General features: G+C 34.3%; 2 protein-coding genes across 11 annotated transcripts; one reads left to right on the top strand and one right to left on the bottom strand.

Moving 5' to 3' along the window:
- Positions 1 to 143: 143 nt before the first annotated feature.
- Positions 144 to 3,187, top strand: LOC136229650 (uncharacterized). Of its 10 annotated transcripts, none has more exons than XR_010689194.1 (8): positions 144 to 337; positions 633 to 779; positions 871 to 958; positions 1,182 to 1,277; positions 1,609 to 1,673; positions 1,776 to 1,866; positions 2,081 to 2,164; positions 2,248 to 3,187. XR_010689194.1 is itself a non-coding variant. In XM_066018574.1 (8 exons), exons 4-8 carry the CDS (start codon positions 1,247 to 1,249, stop codon positions 2,996 to 2,998), a joined length of 330 nt encoding a protein of 109 aa, XP_065874646.1. In that variant the 5' UTR covers positions 144 to 337; positions 633 to 779; positions 871 to 1,087; positions 1,182 to 1,246; the 3' UTR covers positions 2,999 to 3,187. The 10 variants fall into 10 exon arrangements, 3 of the variants coding, with proteins under 3 accessions (XP_065874646.1, XP_065874640.1, XP_065874651.1); XR_010689195.1 differs by having other exon boundaries at positions 2,892 to 3,187; XM_066018574.1 differs by lacking the exon at positions 1,776 to 1,866 and having other exon boundaries at positions 871 to 1,087; positions 2,248 to 2,290; positions 2,892 to 3,187.
- A 4,073-nt stretch (positions 3,188 to 7,260) lies between these two features.
- Positions 7,261 to 10,352, bottom strand: LOC136229685 (cytochrome P450 71A1-like). Its single transcript, XM_066018599.1, has 2 exons — positions 9,381 to 10,352; positions 7,261 to 8,076 (listed from the first exon to the last, which is right to left on the bottom strand). Exons 1-2 carry the CDS (start codon positions 10,272 to 10,274, stop codon positions 7,450 to 7,452), a joined length of 1,521 nt encoding a protein of 506 aa, XP_065874671.1. The 5' UTR covers positions 10,275 to 10,352; the 3' UTR covers positions 7,261 to 7,449.
- Between the last annotated feature and the right edge of the window lie 9,645 nt (positions 10,353 to 19,997).

Raw genomic sequence — 19,997 nt, forward strand, 5'->3', positions numbered from 1 at the left:
CTAAAATTGTGCTCAATCCATCCGACATTTGTATTTTTCTCTTCGGATGATGCATTTGCGTCTACTGTTTTGCCTTTTTTGCTATATCGGTGCATGCTTACACAATTATAAGTTGTTGTTGTATTTCCAAACAGTGGATTTGAAAAAAAATTATGCTACTTTCCCCTTTTCTTTCTCCCACCAGCGCGGCTGCGCTTGCTCTTCCTCTCACTAGCGCCGTCGTTTCCTCTCTGATTTTCACATCGTTTCCTCTCTAGACTTTCTGTTGGGTCCTGGGCATGTAGCTCTCTTTCGCAGAGCTGAACTGAAAACCCTTGTAAATTTTGATGGTAACGAGGTGCGTTTTGTTGATTTCTGAATTTCATAATACTAAATGCTATGTCTGCCCCTAACTGTTTATATCTTTCTATTGTTGGGTGTTTGTTAGCTTATCATGGAACCTTCTATTTTGATGTTTATCTTGTATTCTTGTTCGTTGAGCTCCTTATAGGTTTGCTGATTTTGTTATCTACTTTTTGGAACTTCCTTCTGCGCCTGTCCCCATCAATGCAAATAGATTTTATTGCTTCTATAGTCCTGCTCTATTTAGTATCTGTTATGGGCTTTATAATCCTGTTATTGATCTTTATCAGGCTGGAAAAGGTGGAGAGGTGGAGAACTTACCCATGATGAGACAACCATTATAGCTGGTGCACTTGAGCTCTCAGAGAAAACAGCTGGCGATGCCATGACTCATATTTCTAAAACTTTTGCCATTGATATTAATGCTAACTTGACAAGTAAGATTCTCTAAAAGACTAAACTGGAAACTAACTGCTTCTACTAGATAGATTGACCCTCATTACTGCATGACATACTTCTTTTGGTCAGGGAGTTGATGAGTATGATATTGGAGAATGGGCATAGCAGAGTACCCGTTTATTATGAGCAACCTACAAATATAATTGGACTTGTTCTGGTAATTGTAGATGCCTATGTATAGGCTAAAATGAAAGAGGCCACATGTTTATTTTATTTATGTTTGGTGGAGAATTGTGGAGGTTATGCATTGAATAACTTGTATGAAGTGCATTTTCCTGACTTTGAGGTCAAGCATTTATATTTTGTGCATGTATTTTGATTATCTTTGGATGTATTCATCAGTACTGCTGTAATAAGAAGTGAATTTTCCTGTCTTTTAGGTCAAAAACTTATTGACAATTCACCCACAAGATGAAGTACCTGTAAAATAACTTCGCTTCCTACAATGTGTAGAATGTTGACAACTGATAGTCAAGGTGGGATTTGTTCAATTAGACATTGCTTCTTATTATCTGCTTTTGCTCTCTTGTTGAGTATATGTGCCTTTAGTTATGACTTCTACTTGTTAGGATGACTCTGACTAGTAAGCATTCTTGTTTCTAGTAAGCATGCCATTTCAGATCTATTTGCTCCCCTTACAAGATTATTTGCTGTGTTTCGCTCTCAATGCAGCTAGATGTTGATTATTTATTGAAGTCTCAATTGGTTTAGGCTTTGGAATCTTCAACTTGATATTCGTGATTTAATTAGTCATATAGATAGTCAAATGATATGGTTATTTATTTCCTGTTTATTGTACTTCTGCAGAGGTTATCCTATGTGTGGATACAAAAACTGCAAAGGAAGAAGAAGCTGAAGATGACGATGATATGGTAGGGAATTTTTAGGGATCTCAATGAATCTAAGTTCTTTGGCATCCATGAACAGTTCATGGAATTTTTTAATTCCCATTTTGAATTTTTTATTGGTTGCAGAACTTATAAGAAGTCATTCAGCCACGGGAAATGTTGGTCTTATTGAGTTTGTCTTTTTGCTTGTGTCTATCAGTTTCAGAATTATATAATGGTTAGTTTTTGGATAGGCATTTGGAATATATATACATTTCAGCAAAAAGTATTTTTGCTTAGAAGTTAATGAGACATAATTCATGTTTTTATTCAATATTCTAATGAGTTCCTTTTGCATCTGTCTATCTGGGAGCTTCTAGTACTATTACTTCTCTCTTTTTTCTTTTGAGGTGCCTCATTCCGTTTTTAAGTAATGACAATACTCTTTTCAGTTTGAGGATTTTGCAAATCATAATGCCTTTGATCTTCTGGAAAAACACAGCAAGTCTCGTCTCGTTTTTAATGATGATACACATGTAAAGATGTTCTAGCTTTTTGCTTTGTTAATAAGAATTTGTTTTATCATGAGACTTCCTCTTATTGGAAATTTTTGTTGTAGTGTTTGTTGAGGCTGGACTTGTTCTGCAGAAGGATGCTAATAAGTAACATGTTTTTTTATTAATATTCCTCTGTTTTGGCATCTCAGTGTTCTTCGTATTCTTTCAACTTGATGGGTGGTGTTACAAATTCTGTTCCAAGAATCTTCTTTTTGTGGTCTGGAAATTTCTCTAGTGGTTGAGAGAATATCTTTTTGTGAAAAACCTAAAATGAGCTTTTTAATGCATTGAATTGATGTTGAAGAGAGGCAGCTAAGTTATAGTCTTTCGTTTACTGCATTGAATCTTCTTTTACACCAATATGATTTCTTTTACTGTATGTTTTTAATGTATAAATGATTTAAGATGTTATCTAATCTATGATATGCTACCTCTTTGCCCAGCTACAATAAATGTTTGGTCACTACAGGGAGCATCTATTACTCGGAGGCTTTTCAACTTTGTTTTTCCATATTTCACATGTTCAAGTTAAAAACTTACTAATTATTTGGCATTGTTTTGTTCTCTTTCTAAACCATAAGATTGCATTATATGTTAAAATCATAACTTCTATAACAATAATTCAGCTTTTACACTTTCTAAGACTTGATATTGCCATATCATTTCATGTTCTACCATGTTAACTGTTTTTTCTTTCTATTGCAAGGTTCTGAAGTTGCTAAAATGTTGGTCAACCAAGATTTTTCGTTCTCTTTTGTTGAAATTGAAAGTGCTAGGGCTGTTATGCTGAGATTTGGAGAGAGCCTTAGATGAATGCTCAGAATTCCAAAGATCAAAATCATGTGAGTTTCCTTGTGGTGTTCTTTTTAGTCAAATATTTTTATCATCATTAATTATATCTGCAGACACATTTACAATATTCTTCTTCTTAGTCCAAGTGACAAGAGTCTTAATATCTATCCAAATATATAATATCATATAATAGCTTGTTAATTCGGTTTTCATGAGATTTTTTTCTTTGTTAATTTGTTTGTTTTGTTGACATCCGATATTATTAACATTGATTCATATGTTTTTTTAAGCTGGACTTGCATTAATTTGTAGCATTCACCAAGTGAAAAAAGCATGTTTTTGAAGTTTTATTGGTAAACATGTCCATTTGCCTTGGTGGAATTTACTAATTTAAAATGCAATTTGTAGAATTTACTAATTTAAAATTGCAAGTTTAATTGTAATTGTAATTGAAATGTTGCAGAACTCTAATTTTTATCCAAGTTGCAGGTTTATATATTCTCTTGCACCATCTTTAGTTAGATTTTATCTTGTAATTTTTTTCCCAGAAAATTGCATCTTTCCAGATGAAAATGCAATTTGAGGTGCTTTTGACAAACATGTTTCTTCATAGGAGAGAATCTTATACTGTGTGTTCATTGATTGACTTTTTTCTTTTAATTATTTTTTAGTTATACATTGTTTAACTGGATTTGTGTTTATATTTATATACATATATTTGAGTTTCCTTCCATCCAAATAAAGTGAATAAAAGAAAATATAAAATAAATTTAAAATGATTTAAAAATTCCGACGCATTATCTGTCGGTGAATTATTTAAATAAATATTTCAAAAAGTAGATCACCGACACATGTGGGTCGGTGATGTTGTCGGGATCTCCGACTCAAATCACCTACTAAAATTAGTTTGAATTTCCGACACATAATGCAGACTACAATTTGTCTCGGTGAATTTTTTGTGTCAGTAAAAATTTCTCGCAACTGCTTACCTACGAGGTCAACGCCGACACATGAGTATCGGAATTCCGTCGGTGATAGTGATCACGACGCAAATTAGTCCATCACCGACGGATTATTGTCGTCGGCGTCGGTGATAGCATTTTTTCTTGTAGTGAGCTAGGGGTCTTTTGATTATATTTATGGTGTAACGGACCCGTCCCAAGGGATGGGAACAAGATGGAAGGTCTGAGACACTAAGAATCTGCTTGGATGGATGGGGGTTAGGGAAGATTAAATAACGGAAAGGAAGGTAAGGTGAGGGAATGGAGGTGAAAATACTTAACCTCCAAATTCCACCAATTTAGTGGGACTTAATATGTAGTTTTTTGAGATTTTCTTTAATTAACCTTTGAAATCCCTCAATTTCTAGTAACATTCTACTCCCAAGCAAGGTTAGATCATTAAACTTTCATTATTTAACCTCCAAAAATCTCCATTCAAGCAGATCCTAAGAGAAACACGGTTATAAAGGTTTTGATCCTAAATCAATAAAATTTTCAAGCTTATCTTGAAAGGATTGAGAACTCTTAATTCTGGGTGAATTCTAACACTAAAGGGTAAAATTACCCTATAGCCCTAACTAATTAAAGATAATCAAATACAAATAGCAATGTTAAAAACACGAGACAATAACACTTAAACCTGTAATTCTTCATATCTCAAAAATTATATATTTCCTAAAAAAAAAGAAAAGACAAATAAAAAAACCAAATTAATTATTAATTTAGCTCCTAAAGTTTGGAAAGTGAAAATAGTTTCGTTTAGTACGAGATCGCTTCACACCTTGCGGTGCTCACACCTCTCGCCTATCATAGTTCTGTTCAAAAGTTCTGTTCAAAAACCTCATCCGGGCATAACATCAAACCAAGTTGGATAAAACTTGACATTTATAATCAAATTAATTCTAAATGAGGTATCATGTACTGACATGTTTTATTTTAGGCTGATTTAATCCTAAATATCAAGTTCAAAGGAAAAATTAATAGCAAAACTTAATTATGGAATAAAGTTATTCTATTAGCCAACAACTTGAAATAACAAATTGACCCCTCATCCCAAAAGAACAAGTTGTGCTAAGGGACAAATGTCCTACAATCCTGATAATAACCTAAAGTAGCTAACAGTTACATAAATTCCACCCAGCCCAGCCCAGCCCGTTAGTGCAAGCTCATTCACTTGTTCAAAAATATACCCAAATCTTTATCCAATTTCCTTATCTAAAAAAACATCTTCGCAACTTGTATAACCAATTTATCAACATGTATCCAGAATGCACCAATTCTAAGGATTTTACTTCAAAATTTCCAAAATAACTATAATTAATTCCCAAATAATTAGATATATATTCGACATTTCAATTAACCCTAAATCCTAAACTTTCCGTTTCTATAATCTCTTTAAGGACTTATATCTTTTTTAGAATAGGGAGCTACAAAAATAGGAATACCGACTAGAGTCGTTTCCTAAATAGGATTCCAAGTCTAGGTATGTAATATCCTAATCTAATACCATGTAAATATTGTCCGTTTTGCCCCAAATCCAACCCCTTGACTTCATGTGTAACGACCCGATCCGGAGTGGGTGGCGCCGGGGTAAGAAGGCCTGAGCAAGGAGCGGCCCTAAGGGATGGCGATGGGGGCAGTAATGAACTGAATCCCATATCGGAAATGGAGAGGGGGTGATTGGGGCTCATTAGTAAGATGTGAATCCAATACATGCAGACGCGTTTTAAAGCCGTGAGGCCCAATGTGTTGGAATTGGGCCAGAGCGGACAATATCTACATGGTATTGGACTAGGGTGTTACAATTGGTATCAGAGCCGACTCTCCACGTACGATGTGTGGTTCGGGGACGAACCAGGCGGAAGCTGGTGGGCCTGTAACGACCCGGTCCAGAGTGGGTGGCGTCGAGGTAAGAAGGCCTGAGCAAGGAGCGGCCCTAAGGGATGGCGATGGAGGCAGAAATGAACTGAATCCCACATCGAAAATGGAGAGGGAGTGATTGAGGCTTATTAGTAAGATGTGAATCCAATACATGCAGACGCGTTTTAAAGTCGTGAGGCCCAATGTGTTGGAATTGGGCCAGAGCGGACAATATCTACATGGTATTGGACCAGGGTGTTACATCATGACTTTAAAACGCGTATGTATGAGATTCCTACTTTACTAATAAGCCTTAGTCACTCTCTCACCATTTCTAATGTGGGATTCAGTTCATTCATGTCTCCATCATCATCTCTTAGACCCCCTCCTTGCTCAGGCCTTCTACCCCGACGACTCCTACTTCGGACCGAGTCGTTGTAGGCCCACCAGCTTCTGCTTGGTTCGTCTTCCAACCACACATCTTACGTGGAGAGTCGGCTCTGATACTAATTGTAACATCCTGGCCTAATACTATGTAGATATTGTCCGCTTTAGTCCAAATCCAACACTTTGGGCCTCACGGTTTTAAAACACGTCCCATGTATGAGATTCCTACTTTACTAATAAGCCTCGGTCACATTTCCAATGTGGGATTCAATTCATTCATCTCCCCATCGCCATCTCTTAGGACCACTCCTTGCTCAGACCTTCTACTCCGACGCCATCCACTCCGGACCGGATCATTACAAGGTATCTATCAGCCTATCCGGATCTTAGAAGATCAGAATTAGACTTGTCGGTCTAGACCTCATAAGCAATGCCCAATTAGATACCATTTGCCATGTTATTGTAGCTCAATTGTTACTCAAATTAAGTTTGTGAGAAGAAATCTCGGATTTAATTTCCATTAAATACATCCGTAAAAAAGGATAATAAATCTTAACTGTAACAATTATCTCACTTAAAATACACGCAATTTAAACCAAAATATATAGAAAAAATACAAAAATAAATTATATGGGTTAAAAGTTGGCAAACATATACATTGAAGTTTCCGTTAGCAAACACAATCCAAACTAATTAATGATGTTAAAAAAATCAAAATGTCAGTCAAAGTAAAAAATCAAAGGAGTATTTTTGTCTTTTTATTTATTTATTTTATAATTTATATTTTAGTTTTTTCTTTAATGAATCACTGTTTTCACACCTCATTTCTCTCTTCTCAAATTCTCCTTTCCACATGGTTTATATTTGAAAATAACTCAAAACACGAGATTTATTTCAATACTTTTCCCCAAAAAAAAAATATATTATACCTTCTTGCTACAAATCCTTATTTCATTCAAAATAAAGCAACAAAAATTACAACAATGAAATTAGTCAACAATTATCAATTCAAATTTTAGAAAATGTGAGAATTAATTGCAGGCCCACCAATGATAACATAGTTAAAATTATTGAAATTAGGATAAAAGCTATAAAAGAAAATAGAAAAACACATTATTCCTCCAATTGGAATTAAAGGAGGGCTCCAATATTTTGGAATTTTGTGCATATATATTATCACAATTGTTTATTCATGAGACTAGCTGCAGCCTGTAGCTATGAGTATCAATTATTTGGAATTGGCAGTTGAGGAAAATGGCATACAGGGACAAGAACAAGTGGTGTTTTCTTCCGAATAATCAACTGATGAACTTCATCCATCTCCAAATCTTCACCCCTTTCCCCATTAGGTAACTCCCAGTCAAACCAGTACAAAAGATTAGCCAAAACACACTCTACTTCTGAAACAGCAAAAGCCAAGCCTGGACATATTCTTCTTCCAAAACCAAATGGAATAAACTCAACATGTCCACCTTTAAAATCCTTCGAAGTGTCCCCAAATCTTTCGGGGATAAACTCATGGGGTCTGTCCCAAACTTGAGGGTCTCTTTGAATTGACCATACATTGATTAAAACTCTGGTTTTAGCTGGAATATCATAGCCTTTCACTTTAACATTTTGTGATGATTCTCGAAATATGAAAGCAGGAGGATGTAGTCTTAAGCTTTCCTTCACGATACATTTTAAGTACACCATGTGGTTCATGTCGGTTTCAGTAAGTTTTGATTTGTTGCCTAGAACTCTTCTTACTTCTTCTTGTGCTTTCTTCATTATGGTTGGGTTCTTCAGTAGCTCTGCCATTATCCATTCCATTGCTGTTGCTGTTGTATCAGTTCCACCAACAAACATGTCCTGAAATAATTAATTAATATAATCACTAGTTAATTTTGGAATGACATAAATTTAATCCTAATGTAACAGTGTTTTCTTGATGGTCCAATTTTGGACTCATCACTCTTTGACCGTTTGGAGTGCAATATTGGCCTAAATATTCTTTTTTTGTCCCTAATTAGATGAAAAGGACCCATTTTGGCTTGGATTGGGGTAAAATAAAAGAATTCACAATTCTTAATCCGGATGAAGATAGAGGGGTGGATAAGTACAACTTCTACGGTGGACAAGAGTGAAACTACTCCTTTTGTGGTTCATGATGGCCACAGATGTCAGGATGCTCATACCTTTCTGGGTATGTCTTAAAAAGAAAATATGGTTTCACGTTTTAACGATGTGGTATCCCTAGTATTTTTAGAGCAAAATTTATTAAAGTCAATCAAAAAATGACCGAAATTGTTTACAGTGCTAAGTATGGAGTCATTTTTGTTCCAAAAAATATCATAAGTACCAAATCGTCAAATCGTGAAACTGCATATATTTTATTTAAACATATCCCTAAAACTTATTATTTAGATTCAAAATTGTTCTATATGTCCTTATATCAATTGAAAATTGCTTCAAACAAGAAATATTGAAGATAAAATTTTACTATTTTTTTACCTCATAGGTCTATGCACTCTCTAAACGAGTTAAGACAGATTTGGATTTTATCCCATATCCATTTGTCTCTATCTCCAAATTTACCCACTTGTTTTTGAAGAAATGTAATTTTACCTTTTAAGATATGAAATTGTGAAAATTTATTTTTAACATTTTTAAACAAAATTAATTTTACTACCACTTGAGACAAAATTTGAACATACTTATTTACGGTTATTTTAATTGTCACATCATGTCTAAATCTTTTAGTATATTATTAAGACAGTTGAAAAAAATCTACCAAAACGCTAATAGTTAAATTAACAACATATACATTAATCACACAAAAATTGTTTAAATTATTTACGAGGTTTTTAACATATTTACGAAACATATATCAAAATGCAGGTATTTGTTTTAATTTATCGATAAATTTATTATAATGTTTGATGTGACAATAAAATAACGGTCAAAACAATATAATAAAGGTAAACATTTTCATAAATTAGAAGTAAATCTACGTATTTTGGAAAATGATTGGTCAAATTTAATCTCTATCTCATTTTAAAATTATTTAAAAAAATTAAAATAGGAATTCCAAAATTCAGCAAGGTTTAAATTATTTATCATAAAAGATAAATTTAAAAAAGAAAAAAAAAAAGAGTGGAGGAAAAGAAGCGAACCATTAGAATTGCTTTAATGTTTTGTCTGGTGAGATCAATGTCAAGCAAGCCTTCTTTCTGAAGATGGAGTAGAATATCAACTATATCCTTACTCTTTTCTCCATTTAAACCTTGATGTTCCTCTATCACTTCATCTAGAAACTCATATAATGCTTCTGAACTTCCTTTCAACTTTCTTACCAAACCAGTCACATAATCCAACCATCCAAAACTAGGATAAAAATCTTTAAAACTAAACTCACCCATCAGATCCATTGAACTTCTAAGCAAACCCCCAAAACTCCTCCCGTCTCTAACTTCATCATCGAACACTCCCCCAATTGCCGATTTTGAAATTACATTGTTCGAGATACTAAGAAACGTTTCTGAAAGATTGATTTCACCTCCATTAACGCTTCGAATTTTCTCCACAATTTTCTCAACTTCTTCGTTCCTCACAGAATGTGATTCGTGTACTCTTTTTTGACTTAAGAGATGAAGAACGGAAATTTTCTTCACTTGTCTCCAATATTCACCATAAGGGCTGAAAACGATGTCGTTGCTTCCGTAGAAGATAGCATCCGAAGCTCTAGATTGAGGCCTGTTTGAGAAAATAACATCATTAGTTTTTAAAATCTCTTGAGCTATTTCTGCTGATGAAACTAGAAGAGTTGGGACGTGTCCGAAATGTAGGATTATTAAAGGGCCGTATTTTTGGGAGAGAGACTGGAGTGACCGGACGGCCAGCCCGCCTAGCTGATGAAGGTTTCCGATTATTGGTAACTTTGGCGGTGACGGAGGGGAATTTCTCTTCTCGTGATTTTTTGTTAGAAAATGAAGAAAAGAGAGGAAAAGGAAAACAGAAAAGAGAATCCACCACCATTGCTGCAAGTGTAACAAACTGATTCCATCCATGATGTTTATATATATATATATTTCAGTCTGAAATTAAAGGAAACTGAAACGTGTATTTTAAAAAAAAAAAAGTAAATAAAAATATGTTGCTGTGACACAAGATTTATAGCTCTATTTATAGTAACATATTATCGAAATATGGCGATTTTTTTTTTTTTTTTTTTTTGTGAGAATGGCACTACACTTTGAGGGCGTTCAAAGTTGTGAGGCAAGCAGGCGGCGTCCATACATGGATTTGGACAGGCAAAGACTATACATGTGTAGAATATGACTTACATATTGATACTGGAAAATCTAATAATGACGACGGTAACGTAACGGGATGTTAGAGGAATCATTGTCTTAGGGTTGAGTACACCATTAGGGTTATAAATGGGATCGGAGATTACTCATTTCTGAATTTTAGTGGGAAAACTTATTTATTTTTTTCATGGGATAGGATTGGAAATTCGTCTTAAGGGGATAGAGAATTAACCCTAAGAAAACTGATTTTTAGTGGGGAAAGTTTTTCCCTTATTTATTTTTTTCATGGATAGGATTGGAAAAAAGTTTTCTAATGGCGGGATGGGGTGGGAACGAGGATTTTTATCCCATCCTATGAGAATCCCATCCAAATCTCCGATATATCTCTCACATAGAATTTTTTTCAGATATTTTTAAAATAATATAATTATATGAATTTTTAGATGTTTATTTTAACATTTTGATAATTTTTATTTATTTTTATTTATTTTTATTTTTGATAAATTGATATATGATTTATGAATTATGATTGATGTATTTTTTTAGGGTAAAGTACGAAAAAATTACTCGTGGTTTATCTTATTTGTAAATATAGGTCTGTGGTTTAAAAGTTTGTCAATAGAGGTATGTGTTATGCTATTTTTAACAAAATATTTAAAATTAACCTTTTACGTAATTGATGATAATAAGAGCATTTTTTATTTTTATTTTTCAATTACATTTATATATTGACAAAACATAAATCTCAAAATCAAATTGCAACTGTGTAAAATGAACTTAAATATCAATTTAGTTCATAAACTGTTAGATTAGTAAAAAACGTAAAATTATACCATATTATTTATTGTTTCGATTTAGGAAATTGTTTTTTTCGGGGGATTGTGTTTTGCTGATATGTAAGAATAATTTTTTAAGATAAAAATATTTTTGGTTGTAATCAGAACTTAACGGTGTAATTGTAATACTTTGTTTTGTAAATAAAACATACCACAAACATTTATTTGTAAACTTTTAAACTACATGCATCTGTTTGCAAATTGGACAAACCACAAACATTTTTTTTTCATACTTTTCTTTTTATATATATATAAATTATAGGCTTAATGCATATTTACACTCTTAAACTAGGTAAATTTTGCCTATTGTCACTTTGAATTTTTAAAATAACATATCACACACTTATAGTTGGCTTTAAAAACATATCACACACATATAGTTAGTTTTTAAAACCTATCACACACATATAGATTGTTAAATCGGACCTACTGCACACAAAATTATTGATTTGTCATCTTTGTCAGATGAGGCGGCATACAAAACAAACTTATACGCTTTTCTTTTTTCCTGTAGCACGTATGCCACCTTGACTGTCAAAGATGACAGATCAACGATGCAGGAGGTCCGAATGAGCCAACTATAGATGTGTGATAAGTTTTTAAAACTAACTATAAGTGTGTGATATGTTTTTAAAGCCAACTATAAGTGTGCGATAGATAATTTTAAAAGTTTAGAGTGTCAATAGACAAAATGTGTCAAGTTTAAGGTTGTAAATATACATTAACTTAAATTATACTTATACTATACTATTAGAGTTTTAAAAATAGGAATCTTCGTGAGAATGAAATAAGAAAAGGTACAAAAACAAACCAGTTTATGTTATTTTCAAATATAAATTATATGATTTAAAAATTGGTAAATATGCACTTTGTGGTTGATTCTGTTAATAAATACAGTCTAAACTAATTAATTTAACCGTGTTAAAAAAATCAAAGCATAAAATTTTATATTTATTTATTTTATAAATTAATTTTTTATTATCTAATTATCATATTTTTTTTTAAATTAGAGGTCCAAGTGCCATTTAATATCAATGCGTTTGAAATCCAAAATAAGTTAATGCACGGAAAGTCCTTTCGATGTTTGGACGAAGAGGTCGTTTGAATGCATCAATTATTTGATCCGAAAGAGGTGAGCTCAAATTAAATGGGCTTTATTGAGTCCAGCTGTAGAAAAGGCAAGAAAGAGCTTCATTTAGAATGTCCTAATCGTTGAATGGCATCCACCAAGTTGAGTAGTTTGTGATCATCTTTCTTACTTCTTCTTTCAATACTTTCACTTCATTTCATCCATGAAGGTATCTGCAATTTCAACTTTTTAATAATCTGGCTAATTAAACATATTAAGAACCACTTAAATTATTACATAGAATATACTACCATGGAGGTAATGTCCTGAAAAAGTTAATGAATGCAATGATGACCCCAAGCAGATGGATGAAAACCAGCCAAATGATGATTAACATCAGTAGAAGATGATGCTGAGACTTGCAAAGACATTTTTATTTCTTGATATGATTGATTGTGAGCCAAAGGAGTGTGAGATTGGCGAGTATTAATACAACACTGATTGCTTAAGCTTGATTGCTGTCATGGCCAATTATTTGAAGTATGAATTTTGGATGATGAGCATGTGAAATGAGCAGAAGATGGTGGTGAGTATGAATTTTGGTTGTTGATTTGGGGTTTATTGGTGATGATTATATAATAAGATATTAATTTATAAAATAAATAAATAAATATAAGGATTAAAATAGTTTTTTTTGTCTTTTCATTTTAAATGCCAATTAACTTTTTTTTTTTTTAACATTAGTTAGTTTGGATTTGTGTTTGCTAATAGAATCAATCACGAAGTACTGTTTGTCAACTTTTAAACCATATAGTTTATGTATCAAAATGACTTAATTATATGGTTTATTTTTTATACTTTTTCCACAGAAATATACACAATTTTTTCGCTATTTTATAGACTAGAACATGGATGAAGATTCTTCATCTAGATGAGACGAGGTAGAGATGTAGAGATGATGACGCAATTATTATCCCCATCTCATCCATTTACAACCCAAATCACAATATCATATTTTTCTTTCTTTCTATCTATCTATCTATTAAGTGTTGGGTGTTTAGTTACTTAATTTTTTTCTCTATTTATATTTCATTTTAAAAATGAGAGTTTTAATTAGATGTTTAGTTAAACACTTCATATTTGATTTTATAGCTGAAAAGTAGGGAATCCATGTTTTTTGGAAAAACAAGTTTTTTGTACAGTAAACCATAACAGCAAACAACATGTAAACCAAACTGGTCCTAACATTTCTTTTTTTCGGAATGTTATTTCTTTTTTGTTTTTCGATATCATATTCTTGCACATTTACTAGGCATAAGGGATGGCAACGGGTAGGGTAGCCACGAGTAGTGCTAATCCCAATCCCAAATCCTTACCCGTTTATTTTTTAATTACCCGTACACTTCCCATTACCCTAACGGGTATATGTTTTGCATCCCATACCCGTCCCATTTAATTCAGGGGTACCCTTACCCGTTAAGAATCAATAAATAAAAGGCCTAATGCTTCTCCAGCCCCTTAACTTGTCCAAATTGGTAATTTTACTCCTCCAACTCACCGAATGTCCTATTTAACCCCTTAACTCCATAAAATGGTATTTCTCACCCCCCTTAACTTGTCCAAATTGGTCAGTTTACCCCTCTATAACTCATCGAATGTCTTATTTACATCATTAACTCCATAAAAGTGGTATTTCTCATCCCTTATGATCCTATTTACCCCTTTAACTCCATATAAGTGGTATTTCTTACCCCTTTATAGCGCAAAATTAATAGGACTTATTCAAATGAGTTTGAAAATATTTTTTTTAATATCAACTTTTTATTTTGTTTTAATTTGATAATTATATTGATCCTTCATGTGATTATTACAATAATTAGATAATCAAAATTTAACTAGCCAAAAAAGTTGAAAAGAGAATGAATAAAGATACAAATAACAAAAATATTAATATAAACAAGTTAAAAACATTATATGTAGGGATAAGATACCAAAATAGTTATGATTTTTGGGAAAGTATCAATTTAGGTTCTAGGTACAAAATAGCACTAATATAGGTTTAACGTTTAAAAAATGTATCAATTTAGGTATTGATAACGGATTGTAAAGGGTGAGAAATACCACTTTTACGGAGTTAATGGGGTAAATAGGACATTCTATAAGTTGAGGTGGTGAAAAATACCACTTTTATGAAGTTAAGAGGGTAAATAGGATATTCGATGAGTTGGAGGGGTAAAATATGACAAGTTAAGGGAGCTAGGGGAGCATTAGGCCTAAATAAAACAAAAAATATTACAAATTTATAAGTATAAAATTTAATAAACCATCTATCTAAAAATTGAATAATTAAATTGAACCTTAATCAATAAAAATAAAGTAGTTTAGTGGTATTACTTAATGGTCGAATAACAAAAGGTTAGTGTTCAAATCTCATAGTTTATCTCTAAAACACAATAATATTTTTTAATATATAAAAAAGTTATGACGGGTAATGGATACTGGGTACTATGGGGGTGTTCCCATACCCGTCTCATTACCCTAACGGGTAATGGTTACATATCCATCACATGCCCTTGTATTCAGAGTGCAGATAGTCCCAAAAGTCGGATAATATGCCGCATAATTAATTATTTTTGGCTTGGTACAAGTTGTGATTTATCCCATACTGATAGTTCTACCTTCAATTATAATTTGGCGGAGCTGACATTTTAGAAACTTTGAATTGCCAATTTTGCTGACTAATTTCATTCCTGTATTTTTGTTGGCTTATGTGGAAGAAATAAGGATTTCTAGTAGAAAAAGATATATAAATAAATAATATAACAGCAATCTTAATTATAACTTTTAGAAAATCTAAATGTTATGGCCGTATATGTAATGATAAACTTTCTTAATTAGACAATAATAATAATAATATAGTAACAGCATTTTCGCCTTTTCCTAAGTCTTGTAATCCCGTGAAGAGGTATCAGGTTCAGATCACACAGCTATCTTTCTATCTCTATGGCAGGACAGAACAATCCGGAGACATGCCTTCCGCTTCGAGAATTCATGGGTACAAGAGGTGGGTTGTAAAGCAAAAATAGAAGACAGATGGCAGAACGACAAGCCGGGGCAGCTAACGGCAAGGCTAAAACGATGCGGAGAGAAGCTGTTTCAGTGGGGAGACATGCTCAGGAATCAATTCAAAATTAAACTTAATGAGTGCAGGTCCAAGATCAAGAGACTAAAGAACAGAAGTGATATGGCGTCTCAACAGGCTCTGCTAACAGCAAAAAACGAGCTTGACGAGATTCTTCAACAACGGGAAACTTACTGGAAACAACGGGCGAAGCAACAATGGCTTAAGGATGGAGATTCCAATTCCAAGTTCTTCCATCTGGCAGCCACGACAAGGAGGAAAAAGAACTTACTCAGTCGCTTGAAGGGCAACGACGGAAATTGGCATGATTGGGATAACGGATTAAATCAGGTTCTGCTAGACTATTATCAAAATATTTTTACATCTGAACCATTCCAGGAAGACACCATATTGAACAATATCACTAGCAAGCTGACAATGGAGGATAATGAAGAACTTACAAAGCAGTTTACAGTGGATGAAGTGAAAGAAGCAGTCTTCTCAATGCACCCGGATAAAAGTCTTGGGTCGGATGGGTTCAACCCTTGTTTCTATCAAAAGTTCTGGAATGTGGTCGGTGAAAAAGTGACGGAATCATGTTTACATTGGCTCAACACTGGGCTCTTCCCTGAAGAAATCCATGAAACAACCTTGGTTCTTATCCCAAAAAAATCAGTTCCAGAGTATGCTTCTGACCTTCGACCAATAGCATTGTGCAATGTGATATACAAAATTCTGTCAAAGATGCTAGCAAACAGACTCAAGGCAGTCCTCCCAAAAATCATATCTGAGCAGCAGAGTGCTTTCATCCCGGGCAGATTGATAACTGACAATGTAATGTTGGTTTTTGAAGTAAACCACTTTTTACACAGGAAAACTCAAGGCAAAAAAGGTTTTTCTTCTCTCAATCTCGACATGGCAAAGGCATACGACAGAGTAGAGTGGCTCTTCCTAGAGAAGATGATGTTGAAACTGGGCTTCACACCTCAGTGGATTCAGCTAGTAATGCAATGTGTATCTAAAGCCGGTTATCATATTATTAATGGCTCTCATGTTGTAGGTCCTATCGTGCCGCAAAGGGGACTCAGACAGGGAGATCCAATCTCACCGTATCTCTTTCTGATATTGCAGAGGGTCTTTCGGTATCATTGGCAGCTCTTGAAGCTAGGGGGATTATTCATGGGTGCTCGGTGGCAGCAGGGGCCCTGTCAATCTCCCACCTATTTTTCGCTGACGACTGCTATCTGTTTTTTAGGGCCTCAGAACAGGAATGTGATGCTATCAAACAATGTTTATGGCAATACGAACAGGCATCTGGACAGAAAATCAACTTCGACATATCGTCAATTCATTTCAGCAGAAATGTCCATCCTGAAAGAAGAATTCAATTGGGGGCTAGACTAGGAGTGGGGGTGGTAGAACGCCTAGGAAGTACTTAGGCCTCCCATCACTAGTAGGAAGGAACAAAAAAGAGATATTTGGCTACTTGGAGGATATGTTCAGAAGTAGAATCAACAGTTGGAAAGCAAAGTATCTGTCTAAAGCCGACAAAGAGGTGCTAATCAAATCCGTTCTGCAATCTCTCCCATCGTATGTCATGAGTATGTTTCTCCTCCCTAATTCCCTTTGTAGTGAACTTGAAAAATTGTTAAATTCCTTCTGGTGGGGGTCGGAGGATGGAAATGGGAAGAAAATTCACTGGAGATCGTGGGATAATTTATGTATCCCAGAGAAATTTGGAGGCCTGTGTTTCAAACGCTTGCATGAGTTCAATCTGGCCCTCTTGGCTAAACAAGCGTGGAGAATGCTAATTGAACCAAATTCACTGGTGGCAAGAGTCTTCAAGGCGCGTTATTTTTGTTGGGGTTTTGTGTCCTATAGTCAATTGTTGCAGGATACAAACTTATTGTAAATGAATTGTTCTTTATATCATTTGTTTTAATGAGATATATGTTTTATAACTATATAAAGGCAATCCCTTTTAAGCACTAAATAAAGTCTAATAAAAGGAAATCTGTAAGTTTGTTTAAAGTGATTATAAAGTGTTCATATAAGCATGAAGTGAGACAAAACTTTATAATAAACTAATAAACTTAAAACCACCCCAAGTCAAGTGATATGTTTAGGATTGATATATCACTGTTGAGACTTGTATGTAACAATGTCTTCTGTCCGACAGAAAGCTGATCTCACAAGCTTCATATATACAGATATCTGGACAGTTACATAGATCCGATGAAACGTTGTTCATTAGGATTGGGGATCCGATTTGAGATAACAGGATGGGTAGATTCATCCTTGTCAACTGTTCATCTCATTGGTATTAATAGGTATAACTAATCCTCAAACTCAAAGGAATGTTAATTGGTCATCCTGAATTACTGAATGTGAGACTTTGATCCTGTGGTCCCACGATCCTTAACAGAGATGACTCTGGGGTGTGAACTGCAAAGGTTGGGTGTCACATGAAGTAATTTCAGTGTAGTTATACATTGGATTGAGCATTTATCACTCCCGATTAATGGGAGATACATCCAAGGATCGCTTGTGGAAGACTTGACTCTAAACCCTTGCAAGGTGATAGCTTAAGAGTAGAAATACAGATTTCACTTAACCTATCTTTTTGAGTTGACTCGGCCAATAACAAGTAAAACGAACGTCTCGCTATATGTGACTTGACATTACCCATAGTCATAAGATTCAGTTCAAGGATGTAGTTGATAAAGGATCGTATTATACCGTAACTAATACAGAAGGGTTAACGACAGAATCAACCTGTCTTCTTAACGGACTCTGGGGGAATGATTACAGACTTGCCAATAACATACTCTGTACATCATTCCGTTATGCAATGGATTAAATATAATTCTTGAAGAAATTAATTTAATAGGTTGCATACGGCCAGAAGTAGTAAGGACCTAATGGATCACACATAAGACTTGGAACCAAAAGAGAGATGGATATGATTAATAGATGGAAGCCCAATTGATCCCAGTAAGGCCCAAATACAAGGAGGGGGCCGAAATTTGTATGTATTAGTAAGGGATTGATTTTATTCCATTAATCCTAATTTGATTAGGATTGTGAATTAAATTAATTAAGAGATAATTTAATTAGGAGTTTTAATTAGATTAATATTCTCCTATTATTATCCAATTAGGTTATTTATTATTATCCTAAATATATTAGATATATAGTGAGATAATAATTAGGAATCCTTTTCCGAATTGGATTCCTATTAAGTAACTTATTCCTATCTAACTAGGGTTTATATACAAGCTAATATATATACCCCTCCCTATAGTGAATTTCGACTAAGCCCTAAGCCTCCCCACTTGTGATTTTCGAAATTGCTTAGAGAGAGAGAGAAAAGAATTCTATTCCCCAAGTTCGTGGACAAGAATTCATACGGCATTCCATCGATTGATTAATCTTATTAATCCCTCTTTCTCCTTGATCTTGTGTTGGTTAATTAGAGGCAATCTATTTTGGTTGCATCTCATAAAGGTTGATTTTATCTTAACCTCACCGTATTCTACTTTGCGGTTGGAACCTCGGAGAAGAATTGTGGGCGCTTCTTTAACAACGGTAGATTGTTCATCGAAAGGTATTCCTTCTTATCCCTCTTTATATGAAATAACGATTAACGGATCCTATGGTTAAAAGGAAATAGGCTAAATTTTTTATATTTCCGCTGCTATACCTTAGCCCCAATTTCCTTCAATTTTCCTAATTCCTCAATCCTTGAAGCTCAAATACAGGTCAACCCAAGTTATATTTGGCGTAGTGTGTTGGTAGGTATCCCAATAATTAAAGCAGGTGCGAGAATGTTGATTGGCACGGGGGAAGAGACTCGTATTTGGGCTGATCCATGGCTACACGAAGAATTCAATCAATATGTGGACAACCTACCTCCTCCGGGGCGCGAGGAAGAAACTGTTAACATGATCAGAATTAATCAAAACGGAGGTTGGGACCAAACACTTCTCGCAGATCTCTTTTCAACTAGGGACAAATTACTGATAAAAAGAATAAGGTTTACGGATAGAAGGGTCAGGGACAGATGGTGATGGAGTAAGGAGAGAGGAGGAGGCTATACAATACAAAATGGGGAAGCGAGAAATTTGATTCCGGAAGGCGTGTATTAAGCCCTTAACGGGGACGGATCGTATTATTTTTTTTCGTATGCATTCATGTGCATTATTGCAAACCTTTTGGGTAATTTCTGTGAAACCTCTAGCGAGAGTCCATTCGTCGCTCAAAAGAGGCTAGTGTAAGTTCCCCCTTACAGTAAGGCGCCAAAGGGTCCCCATCCATTCGTTAGGGGCGAATTTGTGCGGTCCTGTGAGGTCCCGCGCTCAGCCATGTCAGCATATAGTAGCCTTAGAAGTTGCCATAGGATTACCCGTTACTATTTTTGGCGTGATAAATGAATCAGTTCGTGTTTTCAAATT

The sequence above is a fragment of the Euphorbia lathyris genome, chromosome 1, assembly GCF_963576675.1.
Source record: "Euphorbia lathyris chromosome 1, ddEupLath1.1, whole genome shotgun sequence".
Classification (NCBI taxonomy): domain Eukaryota; kingdom Viridiplantae; phylum Streptophyta; class Magnoliopsida; order Malpighiales; family Euphorbiaceae; genus Euphorbia; species Euphorbia lathyris.